The sequence below is a fragment of the Ovis aries genome, chromosome 2 (genome assembly GCF_016772045.2).
Source record: "Ovis aries strain OAR_USU_Benz2616 breed Rambouillet chromosome 2, ARS-UI_Ramb_v3.0, whole genome shotgun sequence".
Classification (NCBI taxonomy): domain Eukaryota; kingdom Metazoa; phylum Chordata; class Mammalia; order Artiodactyla; family Bovidae; genus Ovis; species Ovis aries.
Genome location: NC_056055.1, coordinates 2,584,097 through 2,603,249, shown reverse-complemented (window position 1 = coordinate 2,603,249; position 19,153 = coordinate 2,584,097). Strand labels below are relative to the sequence as shown.

The window sequence follows — 19,153 nt, the reverse complement described above, 5'->3', positions numbered from 1 at the left end:
AACATATCAAACTGGGAAAAAAGGTGTCAATGAGAAATATTTACAAGAACAACCTTATTGGCACAAATGTAATGTCAGGGAGAAATCTGGGGCTTCAGTAAAAATCCTGAAATGTACAGCTGTTTCAGTTTGGCACCTTCTGAGTCAAGTGTCTCCGGATAATGCAATCAAAGGCACCAGGCAAACAAGAATCACTTTAAATATTGTTTTGATAAATTTGATATTTATTCTACCATATACCTAAGATATACTAGACAGAATAAACAAAGAGTGTGGAGACTTCAAAAATTGCAATAATAAAAATTGGAAAAATACTGGCATTTTGAAAGGCAGCCAATAGCACTAAAACTGCAAAGGTACTTTATAAACCACATCATCTGATAGATTCACTTTCACAGACACAGGAGTAAACATTTTAAGTTTTTTAAAATGTGAATTCTGAAACTTTGTCAAATATGTTTGTAAAACTCTGAGGGTTGAAGGGGAATAAAAATTAAGAAAATTAGGAAAATTAAACATGACATTTCAATAAATTGTTTTTATAATTTAGCTGATAATAGATATATATTAAATACATGGAAATGTTAGGTGATATAATGAAGATGAGGAACATTTGAATGTAATTGCTGCCAGTTTAGCAGAAACTGAGAAAGCATTCCGTACTTTGCACAATACTGTTGCTATTAGGAGAAATTACTTTGTGAGGCAGACATCACGTAATGACCATCAATTCGATAGAGACATAACTGGAAACATTTGATGTGGATCCTTGTTGTCAAATCAAAGCTCAAACAGAGGCCCCCTACAGCGAGTCAAACAAAATAACACTGACAATTTCTAAATAAACCAACAAAAGCTTATTTGGAATTAAATATGATTTAACGAATCATTGGTTTTTCCATGTCCATCATTTGACAAGCAATTTCATAATATTTGTAGGTTCTCTTACATAGGGAACAAAAGGGAACATATTTTAAGCTGTTGTTTTATGTGCTATTTCCATATGGATTCATTTTATTGTGTTGGTTACTATAGCTCATTTAGCCTATCAAAACTCATGTGGCCTCTGAGCCGAGGCCCTGCACCTCATAGATGCTCCTAACTGGTTTCCCTCTTTCAACTCTTGCTCCCTTCCGTTGGAGCCAGAATGATTTCTAAAATCAGAAAACGTTTCTTGCCCACCTGAAACCATTTATTAGCTACCCCTTGAACTTCTAGAATAAAATCCAAATTTCTCACCTTGCCTTAGAAACCCCAGTGCGACCCAGCTCCTTCCCATCTGACTCCTTCCATTCTCGCCTTCAAGAACGGCTAACTCTTACTAGCATTTCCTAAAATATACCATCTGGTACCACTCTGAAGGTATTTCCTTTATTAATTCCATGTCTGTTCCAAATATAGTACTTACACTTTGTAATTGTTTATTTTGTCCATTTCCTTAAAAAAAAAATGTGTCTCCTCGAATAGAATAGAAACTTTATGAAGGCAGGAACTCTGGCTGTGTTACTCAAGTTATATCCTTTGTGTCTATTATAATGCCTGCCACATAGTAAGGACTAAACATCTGTTGAAGGAAAGAACTAATGAATCCTTACCAGCTTTGTAGATATCCAGGAGGGTCGCGGTGTACTTAACAAAAGCATTTTCTTCAGTGACAGCTATGATCTCAACTTTATAAGCTGGTAAAAAAAAAAGCACACACAGTAACTTATGCTCATTACCACCAATGCCACGTCCAATAGAAGCCAGAGTCTGTCAAACAAACAAAAAATGAGGTGTGGCAAGCTCTTATGGGCGCCCTGTGGCAAATCTCATTTCTCCCAAGAAGGCTTCCCAGCACTCCCAGCGAGATTTTACTGCCCATGACTCTAAGGGATCACTCTGCCCACTGTTACAGAACAGGCTGACTAGGGTAAGAGCAATATTAAATTTTAAAAAGCACACAAAACAAAAAGACTTAGATGTAAAGTTCAGATTCTGATCTTTCCAGATGAAGCCTCTTCCTTCTCTGCACGCCCACAGAGGGGCCCTGTATCTATCATTCTGACCTGTCGTAGGCGTCTCCGTGCTCCCTCACCTCCTTGCCTCGATGACTTTTATTGGTTTCAATCTTTGGGTTTTGATAGGACCCTGTTTTCCAACTCATCTTTGCTTGGATTGGCAGCTATTTGATATGAGACATTCTCAATCTCGTCTTCCCTTCATTCAGGCATCAATTTTTAACCTACGGTGTGTTTGACTTTGCATCTGAAATGACCAGCTTGAAGAGACCCATCTCTTCTTTGCGACCTGAGAAAAAATCCTCTTGTTCTTGCTTTCTTTGAGGTTAAAGTGAATGACCTAAAATTTTTTGTTCATTTTTGGGATCCCAGCTAGGTAGCAAGACATAGAGCTCAGTGAATGAACTCACCGTGGCAGAACCAAAGGCTGTGTGAATTAGTGGCTTAAACAATGCCCTAAATTTCAGATTCTTAATTATTTATAGTGGCTAAGGGCAATGAACCTACTGTAGGCACAGGCGGAGAGAAGGAACCGTTTAATTTTGTTTCTATTCTGTGGTTCCATCATTAACCTGCAGCTCCAAAAAAGCCTGCTAAGCTTTTTCTTGAATGTGGTAAACTAAATCCTGATTGCATGTACTCTCTGTGTTAAAACAGGTTTTTTTTTTTAAAATTTAAGAGTCAAAATTGTTTTATTATGGTGGAAAGAAATAATCTGGATCTAAATTTTAGGGGAAAACAATATAGAATTCTCTTCAAGTCTCAGTATATTTTAAAAGTTGCAGTGGGTCTTGGCTGAGTTAGGCAACTTTTTAGCATTTTTTAAAAACTCAAGATGAACTTGAAGGAAAGAAAGATCATGAGCCACACATCCATTCTCACGGCTGTTATTTCCATTAACAGAATTCAGTGTTACCTCCTGGAAATAATACTGGAGACCAGAATGTATCCTGGTTCTGTTACTTACTGCCTGCATGACTTTGAGCAAACTGTTGCGTCTCTCAGAGCCTCAGTTTTGTCACTGTTACCTCCAAGGAGGCTCATGGGACACCAATGAGAGACCATATGTGAAAACAATTGGAAAACAGAAAAGGCTCTGTGAACAGCACTGTGCTTATTTATTTATAAAAACCCTCCTGCCAGTCGTCAAGGAAAATGTGAAACAGTGTACTATCTGTTGGTTCTCTTTTTCTTAAAAAAGACAGAAGTAAACCCTGGAAGCCACAGGTGGAAAATAAAGGGTCTAATTCTACGAGGAACTTGAGTCCGCAACTCTGCTTGGGCATTTGATTTAGCGCTGAGATCTGGACAACAAGAAGGAGATGCTCCTTTTGAGATGGAGAGAGTCTCAAATGTGGATTGCAGTTGTGATATATTAAAAATTATTCAGTACTGACACTTTCACTTTGTCTTTGGAGGGAGTTTGGAAAACACTCAGACCCCCAAACCATCTTTGTTTCTGTCTCTGCTCGATCAACCAGAAGAAGGCAGGAGCGAAATCATATACCTCTGCGGCTTTTCAAATGTTCTCTTTGACTATGTTTTAGCACTTTTAATTCAATGGCGTCTGGTGGAATAAAATGTTTTGGCTGTGTGTGCACCTCACTCCCACCATTTTTAATGAAAATCATATTTCTTTGCTGAAGGATAAATAACTTTGCATGTTAATGCTGAAAATTGATGACATTTTCCTTCAAGGGAGCACATGGAACGTTGCAGCTACATAATCACTGTGCGAAGCTGTAGATCTTCCTAACTGATCATGTTTTCATAAAACGTCATGTTTAATGGAACTATATATTAAACGTTCCAACTTACCATATGCAATGTCTGGTTTACATGCTCTTTCCTTTCTAGTAGCTGCAGAGATTGTCAGATCCAATTCCGCCTGCATTTGCCCACAGTCAGCTGGATTTTGTGAAAGACAGCACAAGTCAGGTTAACGTAAGGAACAAACACCTTTGGGAGCAAACACAGTTCTTCCTCATCTGCCCTGAGACAATCCAATACAATCTTACAAATATCAGATTCCTAAGACCTGTCCCCATTTTCTCCTCTTCCATAAAGTGAAACAGTATGCAAAGCAAAAACAAAGCCAACAAAAAACAAAATCTCGAGCACGGGACTTAGAATGGGTCGTCACTCCACATTCAGCTCTTCAGAAATATATATGCTTCGCTGGAGAAAGGAGGACATGTTCCCATGTTGAGTGTAATCAAAAATCTCTTGAAGGAACCAAACTGATGACTGATTTATGCTGTAAGAGGGAGAAATGAGTACCTAAGAAATGTGTAGATTTTGACGGATTTTGAAAAACAAAAGAAAACCAAAATCAACTCAGACCCTCATGGAGTCTGCAGTTGATTATTGAGTTCTGGGGCTTTTTGGCCAATCAGGCTGCCTTGATTGGCAAAAGATTGAATGGAGAGCGTCTCTAACTGGGGAGGACTAGGGGAAGCAGAGAGGAGATGGTGGCTCATTCCAGAGCCGCTGTTCTCTTAAGCAATGGTCCTATTGCACCAAAAAGACCAGGTTTAAGGTAAGAATTTCACATCATGTTATCTTTCCGATATCCAACAACTGCCTGATGGTGTTTCTCTGAACGGTAGGAACTATCGGGTTGTTCTGGAGCTGTCTCAATGTAGCCTTACAGTGCTCGAGGAATGCACTTTCCATCAGATGAGATTACATTTCTACTTCTGAGAAATGGCAGTTTGTCAAACAGCTTCCCCCAGATTAGCCCCAGATTACGAGTGGCTGCTTTAAACAAGTATAGAGCCTGAACACAGTACCTTCGATACACTTGCATGTTGCTCCCTCACAGACTTTCTGAAGCTTGGTGTGGGACGTGCTATAAAACATGGTACACTGTTTATCTGCGCCAATGAAAGTGCAGTTAGAAGAGGTGGCTCGGCGAACGCGCAGTTTACCCATCAGTGAATTCCGCCCATGGCTCCTTGATCACCCACTCCAAACCCTCCTTCCGTAGCTGAGGCCCAGGAAAGTTAAATTAGGAACTGCCTGTCCTAACACAGGCTCCTCTACACTCAAAATATTCTCCCTCTCTGTGCTTGAAATCTTACTCTGCCATACTCATTTCTGAGAATGAAAGTATTTGGTGTTTCAATGAATGAGAAGAAATAAATTATGTTACATGAGAGTCTATTGAAAGAATTACAATTGATAATTGTTTAGGCTAGAGAAGAAAAGCATTGTTGCTTTTTTTTCCCTATTGTTCAGGAGGAGAAAAGAAACACACACATATGGGTGTGTGTGTGTGTGTGTGTGTGTGTGTGTGTGTATAGTTCTTTTTCAAGGAGAGGCTAAGTATCATAATCTATGATTTCAGAAGTAAAACTGGTTTGAATGGGTCTGAGTTTTGGTTCACTTTAAGAGTTTTGTTACAAGTAGAACGGGCCAAAGTGGAGTCGTCTGCCTTGTGAACCAAAGTGGAGAGTTATCAGAAGTGGCTGAGTGACCAAACGCAGAGGTCATTCATCCAGCGCTTATTGATGCATGCTATGACCCTGGGTTAGATGCTCGGGACAGAGGGTGAGAATGTTCTGGGGGTGGCACAAAGACATGCAAACACATAATCACAGTGCAGCGTGACGAGCGCTGAGACAGAGCTCTCTGCAAAGTGTGCTGAGAATGCAGACGGAGGGGAAGCTGACTCTGTGAAGACTGAACTAACAGGAGGGTACACGGCCTTCTCTAGAAAGCAGAGACGCAGTGGGAACAGAAAACACCAAAGGTAAACTTGAGGCGGAGACCGTGAGTGGGAGCAGTCGAGTCCGGTTCGCCTACTCTAAACATGAAGAGCCTGAGGGCCGGAGCGGCCAAGTGGCTCGCTCATCCACTGGTTGTCTGTCCCAGTGGGGACGTTTGTGAAGAGTGAGCCCCGAGAGAGGAAATGTATACAATCTGCAGGCCTCAAGCGCCTTTCTTCAGATTCCATAATAAATACAGAGCAGTCTTCGGAAGAAATGTGAGAGTAGAGCTGATTACCTGGTCTGTGGTATTCATACACTGTGAACGTGGCAGGGCTCAGAAACCCAACTTCAAAAAGTTCAATTATCCGGAATCGAACACAGAGGAACTCGTTGGAAGGAATCTGTTTGACAAATTCAAAGATTAAGAAAATCATGAGAGACAAAAGACTTAAAATATTTTAGGCAGCAGCTGATAAATAGTAATGATAAATGAAAAATGGTGAGCGGTGGAACTTACCGAGTTCAGTTGCAGAATAACATGCCCATCTTTGATTTCGTAATCAGTTAATAACTGATCCACCTGTTCCACAAGCTAAGGGAACAAAGAGAAAAGCTCAAATTTAACTTTGCAACCTTTCTGTTTAAGTGCATTCACCCAGTGATGGAATGTGAGGTCATGGGGATGTAATCTGCTATTTAAAGACAGTGAAGAACAGCTCCTCCCCCTGAAATGGTCTGAGCATGTCATCACATGAACTCATGTTATTCTGTCCATGCAAGCATAATACTTGCCCCTGTTTCACCTTGAAAAATAAAAACTTTGGTAGCTTATCAGTTTGAAAAGAACATTCTGGGAGAGTCTCAGAAAGTGACATAGAATGAATGGAAAGAGCTTTGTAAACTAATGCAGTAAATAAAAGCAAGTATCCATAACAATATTTAGGAGAAGACATTTACAGCCTTTAAGTCTTCTGGGTTCGCGTTGACTCCCGTAGGCAGAGAGATATCCATCACTGCATGGGAGGACCCAGACGACGACTCTTCACTGCTGAACTTGTAGCTGAAATAAGGGAGAAATGAGGACATGAAACAAGTCAATGGATGAGATTCTTGAAGGAAAGGCCCTATTCCTTGGTAGGCTTTAACTTTCTAATTTGAGTCTCCAAGTATTTGCTTCTTTATGATATATGTGTTATAATCTCTGAAGTTTAAAGAGACCTCTTCGTCATCTATCCCAACCCTTTCCTCACTTGATCAGTAACCTCGGTGGACTGCCCGTTCTGGAGTTGGAGGCAATCATAAAGGCTATTCAGTGCAATCTCTTAATTAGCTAGTTGAGGAGACTGCGGGCGAGAGTAAGGTACTTGTTCAAGGTCGCAGGACTAGTTCACCTCAGGGCTACATAAGTCTATTGATTCTCATCCGAATTCTTTCTCTAGCAGAGCATATTCGAAGAAAAAAATTAACTGTATATTGGCAAGAGACTCGATAAGCATGTTCAGAAATAGACTGGAAGGAACACACTAAATGTTAGCAGCCACTTCCTCTGGATGATGAGATCATAACAGATTATCTCTTTTCTTTCCCGTGTTTTTCTCTATTTTCTAAAATTTTCACAATAGATATTTTATTTTTTAACAATGTTTGAAGGACTACCCTTTGTCTAGGAATTGTGCTTGTGGGGAAGCGGAGGAGAGAGGCAGAGGGTATAACGGGGGCAGTTGGATTTATTTTGTTCGCGCCTCTGGTACGAGAGAGAAGAATGCTGAAATGGGGAATTAGGAAACTTGGGTTTTATCCTAGTGCTGCTGAGCTATTTCTACACATTACTTCCCCTTTCTAGAGTTCATTTTCTTATTTGTAAAATTAATTGTGAAAAAGTATAAACTGGTGCTTTAAAGTTATAATTCCAAGACTTCATTTTGAGAGGCAGAGAGGCCTGTTGCTACAATCAAGCAGAGTTAATGGTAAAAGAGGAGAAGGCTGGTGGGGTAGGGACTGGATCCGAGTGTGTTCTGCAAAGGTTGAGCTTTAGATTCCTGCCTCAAGATGTGGGAGAGAAAGCTGAACATTTGAGAGCAGATTTTCGGAGAGGAGTCAGGATTAAAGGAAGAGCCTGGGGAGACAGCTTCACAGGGGGTGAATTGATCTCACCCCCCAAAATAAGCATGAGTGAAATGGGAGCTATTATTCAAATTAGTGAGGTGATAAGGACTCTCTTTTCCCAATCTTATCTAGCATGCATAAAGCAGACCCTATTAGAAGTTTGAGATATCATATTGGCCATAAAAATATAAATAGTATAAAATTTCTGGTTATAAAATTTAACCCCATTCTTCACCAAATTAATAATTTGGAACAAAATATAAGGCAACGTGTAACTGAAAATATGGCATCCAGCCTCCCCGTGCCTGGATGATGGAGCGTCACCAAAAGTGGAGAACTCTAGCCAACAGATGCAAATACTCTGTCAACGCGACGGAAAGGGCCTCCTGAGTGGAGAGTGTCTATGAGAAACTGCTGGAGCCTTGATGACTGGTTGCCATGGCGACTGTTTCAACCTCGGAACAGAAACCTTCCTTTCAAGAAGCCCTTTGCCTGCTGCCAAAGACAGCAAGCCTTCCCAAAGGCATTTTGTTCCAAGAGAAGGAGAGGAATGAAATCCTTTTTTCTTTTCTTGTGAATACAACAGAGAAGTTGTAAAAAGCTAAATACACGAAAGAGACCCTCTCAATATAGAAACTGTGCTGGCATTTTCTTAAACCAGGAGAGTGTGCATTTGAAGGCAAAGAATTTCTCACATGAATAAGTACTACACAGTTACATTTGGAATTTGTCCAATCCAACTTCAGCATCATAAAGCCAAAAGCATGTTCTACCTGGTTTTTCTGGGGGAACATTCTGTCCCCAGTTTATTTTTAAAAAACAAACAAAAGGCAAAGGATAGAATACTGAATACCATATCTCTATTGCTTTCTTTTGTAGATTAACAATCTGGAATGCAAATTAATAAGTTTTTGATGAGAGCCCTTTTATGTATAGCAGCACTGTGGCGATACTGGAAGGTGCTTTGGGATCAGGTAGAGATGGGGATACCAGACCACCTGACCTGCCTCTTGAGAAACCTGTATGCAGGTCAGGAAGCAACAGTTAGAACTGGACGTGGAACAACAGACTGGTTCCAAATAGGAAAAGGAGTACGTCAAGGCTGTATATTGTCACCCTGCTTATTTAACTTCTATGCAGAGTACATCATGAGAAACGCTGGACTGGAAGAAGCGCAAGCTGGAATCAAGATTGCCAGGAGAAATATCAATAACCTCAGATATGCAGATGACACCACCATTATGGCAGAAAGTGAAGAGGAACTAAAAAGCCTCTTGATGAAAGGGAAAGAGGAGAGTGAAAAAGTTGGCTTAAAGCTCAACATTCAGAAAACGAAGATCATGGCATCCGGTCCCATCACTTCATGGGAAATAGATGGGGAAACAGTGGAAACAGTGTCAGACTTTATTTTTTGGGGCTCCAAAATCACTCCAGATGGTGATTGCAGCCATGAAATTAAAAGACACTTACTCCTTGGAAGAAAAGTTATGACCAACCTAGATAGCATATTCAAAAGCAGAGATATTACTTTGCCGACTAAGGTCTGTCTAGTCAAGGCTATGGTTTTTCCAGTGGTCATGTATGGATATGAGAGTTGGACTGTGAAGAAGGCTGAGCACCAAAGAGTTGATGCTTTTGAACTGTGGTGTTGGAGAAGACTCTTGAGAGTCCCTTGGACTGCAAAGAGATCCAACCAGTCCATTCTGAAGGAGATCAGCCCTGGGATTTCTTTGGAAGGAATGATGCTAAAGCTGGAGCTCTAGTACTTTGGCCACCTCATGCGAAGAGTTGACTCACTGGAAAAGACTCTGATGCTGGGAGGGATCGGGGGCAGGAGGAGAAGGGGACGACAGAGGATGAGATGGCTGGATGGCATCACTGACTCGATGGGCGTGAGTCTGAGTGAACTCTGGCAGTTGGTGATGGACAGGGAGGCCTGGCGTGCTGCGATTCATGGGGTCGCAAAGAGTCGGACAGGACTGAGCGACTGAACTGAACTGAACTGAGTCCAATATTCTTGCTTTACAGAAGAGGCCTGGAGAAGTGAGGTGATTTGCTGACAGTTTCCTGAGTCCTTCATGGCAGAAGCTGCCTTCAGGAGTCTAGCTATCCTACCCCAGGGCCCTTCCTGTGCTCACTCGGGGTGCCTCCCTGTAGGTCCAAGACACTGATTCTCACTTTGCCCAGAACGAGTTTGCTCATACCTCCCCGTAACACATGCTAGGCACTTGGACAGCGATCATACCCCGTCTGCCAGAGGAGAGGCACCAAAAGGAGGAATGGCAGCAACGGGGCTGCCTGGGACAGCGTGGCCTCAGCAGGACCTCAGCGAATGAAGAGGGGTGTGGAGGGGGAGCAGGGGGCAGAGCCTGGCCCAGGACGGAAGGCGGGGCTTCACCAGCTGGTGAAGGGACCCCAAGAGGAGAGGGACCGTCCTGGGATCACAGACAAGGCTGGGAGATGAGATCGAGCAACTGAGAAGCAGTGTGCTGTTCTTAAGGCTGGCGGTCTCAGATAGTGCTGCCTGAAGGAGGTGACTCTACCTCTAACTGTGAGAACTTGGCAGGTTCCTTCACCTCCTGGTGCCTCAGTTTCTTTACCATTGCTGCTGCTGCTAAGTCGCTTCAGTCGTGTCTGACTCTGTGTGACCCCATAGATGGCAGCCCACCAGGTTCCCCAGTCCCTGGGATTCTCCAGGCAAGAACACTGGAGTGGGCTGCCGTTTCCTTCTCCAGTGCATGAAAGTGAAAAGTGAAAGGGAAATTGCTCAGTCTTTACCTCTAAAATAAGGGAATTACTATATCATTCCTAAAAGCCTTTTCAGCTCTAATCTATGACATAAAATGCATGGGATTTCTAAGTTACCCATTCTGAATGCTTTGCATCCTGTGTGATAACAAGTATAAACAGCAAAATACCAGCCATGGAAATCACTGTTGATGAGAATAGGAAGAATTAAGGAAACAGCACGGAACAGGGGCCCTAAGGGGTGGCAGAAAGGAGGAGGGAGAAGCCTGCGTGCTGGCTCTGGCTCTTCCGTTGTCTGACTCGCTCTGTGATCACCAGGGTATATGGGCATGTTTGCATAAACATTTTAGGATGGTGGCTTGGTAAGGAAAACAATGGCCCACCGAGGTGTCCATCTCTTGCTCCCCAAACTTGTGAATCTGATACCTTAAATAGCAAACAGGACTTGCAGTGTGATTAAGGCAAGGCTCTTGAGTCAGGGAGAGTCTCCTGAATATCCAGGTGAGTCCAATATGATCACACGGGTCTTGATAAGGGAAAGAAGCAGGAGAATCAGAGGAGGAGATATGACGGTGGAGTCAGGGGTTTGAGTCAGAGGGAGATGCTAAAAGATGCTGTGCTGCTGGCTTTGACGATGGAGGGAGGGAGGCTCAGGCCAAGGAAAGCAGCTGTCCCTGGAATCTGGAAGAGGCTCCCCTGGAGCCTCCAGAAGGAACAGGGCCCCAATAACACCTTGATTCGAGGACTCCTGACTTCCAGAATGATAACACGTTTGAGTTAAGTCGTGTGTGTGTGTGTGTGTGTGCTCGGCTGTGTCAGACTCTTTGAGATCCATGGACTGCAGCCTGCCAGGCGCCTTTGTCTATGGACTTTCTCAGGCAAGAATACTGGAGTGAGTTGCATTTCCTCCCTTAGTGGGTCTCCCCAACCCAGGGACTGAGCCTGCTTCTCCTACATTGCACGTGATCTGCATTGACAGGTGGGTTCTTTCTATCTCTGAGCCACCTGGGAAGCCCCTGCAAGTCATTATATTTATGGTAAATTGTTACTAGCAGCAACTAGTGGTCAAATCAGGCCTTGGAGTTAGTCCGCTAAGGGTAATCCAAGGTTCTTAGCCCTGGCTACCATTAGAAGACCCTGCAGGGGGTGAACTCGGACAGAGTTCTGCAGAGTTCTAAAAGCTCTCCAGATGAGTTCAATGTACAACCTGATTTGGGAACCACTGGCTGGCTGCTCGGAGAAGGCAATGGCAACACAGTCCAGTACTCTTGCCTGGAAAATCCCATGGACAGAGGAGCCTGGTGGGCTGCAGTCCATGGGGTCACTAAGAGTCGAACACAACTGAGTGACTTCACTTTCATTTTTCACTTTCATGCACTGGAGAAGGAAATGGCAACCCACTCCAGTGTTCTTGCCTGGAGAATCCCAGGGTCGGGGGAGCATGGTGGGCTGATGTCTATGGGGTCGCACAGAGTCGGACACGACTGAAGTGACTTGGCAGCAGCTTAGCAGCAGGCTGGCTGCTAATGACCAGGGATTTTGTTGGGCGAACATGATTTTTCTAAGTAAATGACTGGGAGCTGCTTCTGAGAGAATACTTTGCTCTTTTCCTAATACTTATATATCATAATCTACCTTTCTGGAAGACAAATTAATAATATAGTGTTTGAATTAGAAAAAGGCCAGAAAATGGGAGAGAAAAGTGAATATGAGCAAAACAAAACTGTTCTGTAGAGTAAGTAGCTGTTCAAGAATACCTGGTATATTCCACATGTTTAAAAGAAGCGGACATCTTTATCATTCAAAAAGATCTGGAGAGAGAAAGCTCTGGCAGAAGCGAGGCCCTGAGGTGTGCTCTCCCCCTGGTGGAAGCGGACTCACCTGGCGCAGGCCACTATGCGCTTGTACTCTGAGCTGCTGTAGCCGAAGGCTGGCACATAACACAGACAGACACACAGAAAGAAGAGTAAACTGTTTTTAGCTTGTTCTGGAACACGTCAGAGCAGAATCATTAATGAGCAGGCCTCTGAACACACTTAGAAATTATTTGAGATTTGGAAGTTGGCACTTTTGATGATTTTAATGGAAATGCTGGTTTTAATGGAGCGGTCAATTGGCTCCTGACCATCCAGGAACTGTGGAAATCATTAGAACAGTTCTCTGCTTTCCAAGAACTTAATAAGGAAGGAGTCGTTTAAGGTACATCTGTGTTGGTAACGTGTCTGGGGAGGTGGCAGGGAGGAAGCGCCCATATCTAGATTCTCTGGTAGTTGGGAGTTTCCTGCAGGAACAGGACTCTGAGTCACAACAAAAGCTTTCAGGCAGAGGAAAGGCACACTCTCTGGTCCCAGGGCATGGGTCAAGGAGGACTGCGGTGTGCAAGTGGCCTTGCTTCTAGACTGGGACGGGAGAACCAAGCGGTGAACCAAGCGGGAGAAGCAAGCGGCCTTGCTTCTAGACTGGGACGGGAGAACCAGCCCAGCAGAAGAGGGGTGTGAGGGCCACATGCAGAGAAAAGGCAGGAGCATCAAGAAAGACTCATTGGTCCTGAAGAGACCAAGCTGAAGATGGAGGCAGAGAAATGTGCGTTTGCCAGGCTCCTAGGGACACAGAAAGGGTACGGGATGGAAGCCCACCAGAGTGACGGGAGAGACTCAAGGCTTGGGAACGGGACACAGACATAAAACTATCAACAGAGATTCAAGGTTCTGAAATTAGGCCCTTACTACCTGTTACATCCTTCTTTTCCTTTTAAAGACTTTATTGAATTTGTTACAATATTGCTTCTGTTTGGGGTTTTTTTCCCCTTCATATTTTGGTTTTTCGGCTGGAGGCCTGTGGGCTCTTAGTTCACTGAGCAGGGGCTGAGCTGGCACCAGGCAAAGCCTCACCCACTGGGCTACCAGGGAAGGCCCTAGTCACATGCTTTTTCCCCTTAGCTTTTATTTTTAATAGACTTTTATTTGGAGGATGACTGCTTTACACTATTGTGTAGGCTTCTGCCGTGCAACATGAATCAGCCGTAAGAATCCATGTCTCCTTCCCCTTGAACTCCCCCACCCCAGCCCCCACCTCATCCCACTTCTCTGGACCCTAGTTACATCTTTAAAAGTGTCTTTAGTCAAAACAATTTCTGGATCAACAGTGGATACATTTAACCTAGATATTGTTATTTAGTATCAGTTCCCAACTGTTATTAATGAGCTACCTCTATTCTAATAAATGGCAGTTATGTTTACTCGGACGTCAACCTATTAAAGAATCTGAATGAGAAATTACTTTAGCACATTTTTCCTAATCAGAGAAGCTCTTCGGTATTCTTCATGCTTAGCCAACATTACAGTGTAAATCATGCTGTTTTACCTTCAATTTCCTGGGTTTCAATTTTCAGATGGAAGCTGCAAACTTCCTCTGAGGTACTGATTTTGTGAACCACAGTTTTTACCTATATTGGGACAAGGAAACAAGAAGACCGTTTTTAAAAACAGGGAGTGGAAAAGGTATTATGGCAGGACTGCGGCTGAAAACGGGATGCGAGTATTTTTATCACCCGGTGCAAATGGGATGATTTGCACTGGGATCCAGGACCCATTTTCCCAGCAACTGGACTTTTGGCAAACTCCACAATTTGAAACCTAACTGAGAAGCCTAAAGTAAGCTAAAAATGATCTCTCTCCAGGCAGAACCTTGGTCCAAAGTCCACGCAGTCAACTCTGAGCACCTCACTCTGCAGGAACGTTTTTCAGACTTTCACCCCTGTGCCTGTGTACTCTGATATTACTCAGAACACCACAAGGTCGTGAAGTATGGTCTTCTCCAGCCCACAAACCACTGTGGTAACAACAAATTACAGGTGTGCATGGAAGGGCAGGGGTGCCGCCAGAAGTAGGTGTAGTGAGAGCAACCAGAAGTGACAGAACGGTGGGCCGCCCATCTGCCCGCCCGCATGCATCTGATAAACAGGCTTTGAAGGAATAAATGTACAAAAGATGAGCGCACAATTCAATAATCAGGAGAATGTTAATTTATGCTCAGACCACGTCGTTTGTATTATCTGAGGCATTTGGCATGTACAGCTTAGCTTTCCTAAGCTGTTTATCTGTGTCCCTGCAGCCTGTGGTTAAAAGGAGAAGATACTTGAGCCCTTACATATACACATTAGTCAGCGGTGATGCTGGATAAATGAGATGTGACTGTTCCTAACCTCAGCATCCATGTATATACGTGTGAATGTATACATACATACACCTGTCATAGGCATATACATGTCAACATTATTATTATTTATCTCCGTACAACTATGCACATATACTTATATATCATTTCTAGAAACACACACACATATAAAGATTAACAGCCATTTTCAAAAAGAAACTGTGAGGACAGCTATCAAGATAGCCAGAAGGAATGGTGGATGACTCTTAGCTCAGTTATGGTTACCCAAGCCCAGATTTCTATAACTTTGTGTCAAAGTCTCTCTCTTTTAGATTACTTACCATAAGCTGACAAATAACCTCAATCAAGTTGTTCTGCACAAAATACTCACGCGCACTGTAGCCAAGCCACTGCTTTGTCCGGTGCTGAGGACGACGAGGTCATCACTGAGAGGCACCTGGAAAGATTTCTGAATTCAGCACTATTCCTCATGCTTATTTACTTTGCACAAAAGGCTGTGGAAAGTAACAACTACTTCCAGTTATTTGTATGTTTAAATATACCTTAAATAATCTAAAATGTGGTAATTAAAAAAATACATATCAGCCTCTATATACCGATAGCTACTGTTACTGATACGGAACCTAGTTTTTCCAAAGTATTTTTTCTCTTGGGAAATTCTCATTGGCCATCAAGGTTTTCGTTTTTAAAAATCCTGTAGTAGCAAAGGACATGGAGTAGGCTGCTGGGCGACCTGCAGGCCATATCCAGTTTGGCCACAGTCTGCATGTGTGAGCAGGGTCGCTGGAACCACTGGCAGACTCCTGAGTGCGTCTTCTCTCTTACTCTACTGCCAAACCTTCGTCTACTGTCAAACCTTTGTGTGTGCTCTCTACGTCTGAAACACGCTTCACTTCTCTTCGCCTGGCTAACTCCTTCTGATTCTTCCAGATTTACCCTGCCCATCTGGATGCATTTGAGAAACGGCTCTCACCGCTCAGCCTGGCTCAGGAGGCTCCCCTCTGTCCTTCCGTGAACCTAGCAAAGGTCCTAGCTTTCGCTGTTTGTTGAAATGACTGTCTCCTCTACAGCACAAGGGCTGTTTGTGCTTTACTTCTGGATCCTCAGCGCCCAGGACAGGGCAGGCATCCTTGCTTCGGACACACTAAGCACTCATCTTAGGTTTAAGGGTGAATAGTTACATTTGTATAAGAAGGGCAGAACCGATGATCTTGAAGGTCCCATCCACTTACAAAGTATTACTTTAAAAAATCCTTTAGTTACCTCTATTGGCCTCCCAAGGAAATACTTGTCTGACATCTTATAGTGGTAGAGGTCACCTTTATTCTTGTAAGACACTTTGACATCCATGTTCAAGCGGAGTTTTCTACCCAGGAGTGAATACTCTGTCAGGCCCTCGATGGCGTTAATTGTATCCTATCAACAAACAGCAAGGTACAAAAATAGGTTTACTCATTTACATACCCCGTCTACAAATATACTTTCTTACGAGAAGGTGAGTCAGTGTCTGGAGATGAAACTCTGGGTGACCGAGTGGAACTAAAGGGCCCCTGTGTGGAGAGGGAAGAAGAGTCTCCCTCCACCAGTAAGGCTGCTGCTGGTCGCAGGGACAAGAAGGCAGTGTGGCTCACATCCGGGTTCTCCATGTGTCTTGAGCCCGTGACCTCAGGCAAGTCTTCCTTTCCAGAATGCCTCCAGCTCCTTGCACAACTGCGGATCTCCTTCCCATCCTCATCTCCACGCTTAACTAGCCCCACAGGGAAGACATGAAGAATCCCCTCTTCTATCATTCTGTTCAGTGTCCTTCCCTTCCGCTCCTTAGAGCATGCTTCTCGACTGGTGATACTCTACGTAGAGTTTATCACGGGCATCCCCTCACTGTGCCGAGACTCCTGGGGGCAACAGTACGTCCTTCTTGGCACCCGTCACATTCAGCAGGCACGCACATGGTAGTCATTCAACAAATATTTGCTGAAGGAATAAATGTGTGCGTGAGTGCTAAGTCGCTTCCAACTCTAAGTCGTGTCCAACTCTACGCAACCCTATGAACTGGAGCCTGCCAGCCTCCTCTGTGCATGGGATTCTCTCGGCAAGAATACTGGGGTGGATTGCTGTGCCCTCCTCCAGCGGATCTTCCTGACGTAGGGCTCAAGCCCACGTCTCTTATGTCTCCTGCACTGGCAGGCGGGTTCTTTTCACCACTAGCGGGATGAACTTAATTTTTCTGGATCTTGTCTTCCTCGTCTACAGAACGGGGAGATGTGGTTGAATCAGAGAGAGCAGATTTGTGACAACCTTCTCTCTCATGTCCAGGCAGTGGGTCCTCTTTTCTCTAAGCCTCCAGCTGTGCCTGTGGTGAAACCCATTTCCTTCCCCTGACTGGAATTAGAAGATCACCAGCATCACCCTGAAGACCCCTCTAGCTCTGAATTTTACGTACACACACACACCCTGCAGCGCCCCAGCATCCAGGGAACGGGGAAGATGCTGACATTGGAGAGAAGCTTGAGTGTAGAGGCACACTGCAACAGCATGGGAGTTATCCCCCAGTCGTGTCCGGCCCTTTGCGACCCCGTGGACCGTAGCCCACCAGGCTCCTCTGTCCGTGGGATTTTCCAGGCAAGAACGCTGGAGTGTGTTGCCATTTCCTTCTGCAGGGGATCTTCCCGACCCAGGGATCGAACCCGGGTCTCCTGCACTGTGGACGACGCTTTGCCGTCTGAGCCTCCAGGGAAGTCCACGGTGCCAAATGCACATACTCAGATGAGCTTACACTGGGTGCTAGACAGACGGACAGGCGGATAATAGGCATCCCTCTTACTTTTCACTTAGTGTTGCGGAAAGGAACATCAGTGCCTTTATTTACGAGGCAGCCGCTCTTTCTTACATAGGATTTAATATGATTGCTGATGACTCTCCTAGCCCTTCATGGTAACTAAGAATCGTAAAGGAAGCTCTGGGCTTGGAGGTTGGAGGTGTGAGTGCTGATGTTGGCTCTGCCACTAACTCTGTGAATGAACCTCCTCGAGCCGAGCTTCGCCTCTGTGTGAGGAGGGTGTCAATGCAGCTGTTCCTTCGGGCCCTGGATTCTAGCCATTTATTCGTATCTTTAGTGTGCTCATTTGGTGACAGAACCATGGAGGCAGGAAGGAGTGTGGAGAATGCGGTGTGGGAGGCACTGGAAGCATCTCCAGGAAGAAAACAGGAGAGAAAGCAGCATTACCTGGGTTGAATAAAAGCCGCCTCCGTACCTCTGCTCTTCTGACAGCCACCTGATGATTGGACTCACGTAATTCATGTCCTTCAAGCTCAGACTGGTGAGTAAGGCATAGGCCGTGGTCTCCACCATGCGAGCCGTGCCAGTATTTGGCGCAGAGCTGTCTTTCTGTTCCAGATCATCTTTCCAAAAACGGTAAATGGGCGGGTTACCTAAACATCAACAAATCACATGGGTAAATATCATGAAAAATTTGAACTTGGCGTGACAATTCTAGCAGGGTTCTAGAAGTTTCTTCTGGTAGCGGCCTTCTGGTTTCCAAAAGTTTCATATTCTTTTGTAAGAAGAATTTTCTCAAGGTGACCAACACAAACAAGATCTCTTAATACAGGGCTGTTTTAATCTATAATGGAAGAGAATTTAAATATGAGCAGACAGACAGACAGACAGATGATAGATATAGCTGAATCATTTGGCTGTACACCAGAAACTAACACGGTAAATCAACTATACTTCGATAAAAATAAAAAAAACACAAGGCTGTTTGTCTTTATTCAGAAAAGTCAACCTGGAACATTACACGTACTTTTGCATGGTAGAATGGAAAGGGCAGTGCACTGGAAAGACTAACAGTGCCCAGGTTCTAGTCTCTACTCGGCTACTAACAGACCTGTAAACTTGGATGGATTCTTTTCATTGTGAGTCTTTCAGTTCCCTGAAGTATAGATAGTGCTTTCTTCCTTGAAACTGAGTTTCCTCAGTGAAACTCAACTGAGATATCGAATGTAAATGGTTTTATAAACCAGGAAGCGCCATATATATATATATATATATATATATGCATATATACGCTTATTGTTATTACTATTGACACTACCAAAAAAATCAGAGAACTTTTATCCTTGATAGGAAAAAAAACTACAGTTTGCAAATTTTGAGATCACACCCAAACCTTACCTATTCGATCTCCTCCCAATCTAAAACACTAAAGACAATTTCATGCAGGTAGCACTTTTCATGAGTTAGTTTCTGGATTATATTTGGTCTTTGCTGTTCTGTGCTGTGTGTGCTATGCTCAGTCGCTCAGTCGTGCCCCGCTCTCTGCAACCCCATGGACTGTAGCCCACCAGGCTCCTCTGTCCATGGGCTTCTCCAGGCAACAAGACTGGAGCGGGTTGCCATTTCCTCCTCCA

The 19,153-nt window shown here is 43.9% G+C and overlaps 1 protein-coding gene across 1 annotated transcript in view; it reads right to left on the bottom strand.

Moving 5' to 3' along the window:
* C5 (complement C5) overlaps window positions 1-19,153 on the bottom strand; it is an 89,931-nt gene that overhangs the window by 3,382 nt on the left and 67,396 nt on the right. The window contains exons 29-39 of the mRNA XM_004003966.4: window positions 17,967-18,172; window positions 16,007-16,159; window positions 15,114-15,179; window positions 13,931-14,012; window positions 12,449-12,497; window positions 6,671-6,773; window positions 6,231-6,305; window positions 6,009-6,114; window positions 4,793-4,876; window positions 3,819-3,908; window positions 1,596-1,679 (exon numbers count right to left, since the gene is read on the bottom strand). Of these exons, the coding sequence (XP_004004015.2) occupies window positions 1,596-1,679; window positions 3,819-3,908; window positions 4,793-4,876; window positions 6,009-6,114; window positions 6,231-6,305; window positions 6,671-6,773; window positions 12,449-12,497; window positions 13,931-14,012; window positions 15,114-15,179; window positions 16,007-16,159; window positions 17,967-18,172 (1,098 nt within the window). The remainder of the gene's footprint in view (window positions 1-1,595; window positions 1,680-3,818; window positions 3,909-4,792; window positions 4,877-6,008; window positions 6,115-6,230; window positions 6,306-6,670; window positions 6,774-12,448; window positions 12,498-13,930; window positions 14,013-15,113; window positions 15,180-16,006; window positions 16,160-17,966; window positions 18,173-19,153) is intronic.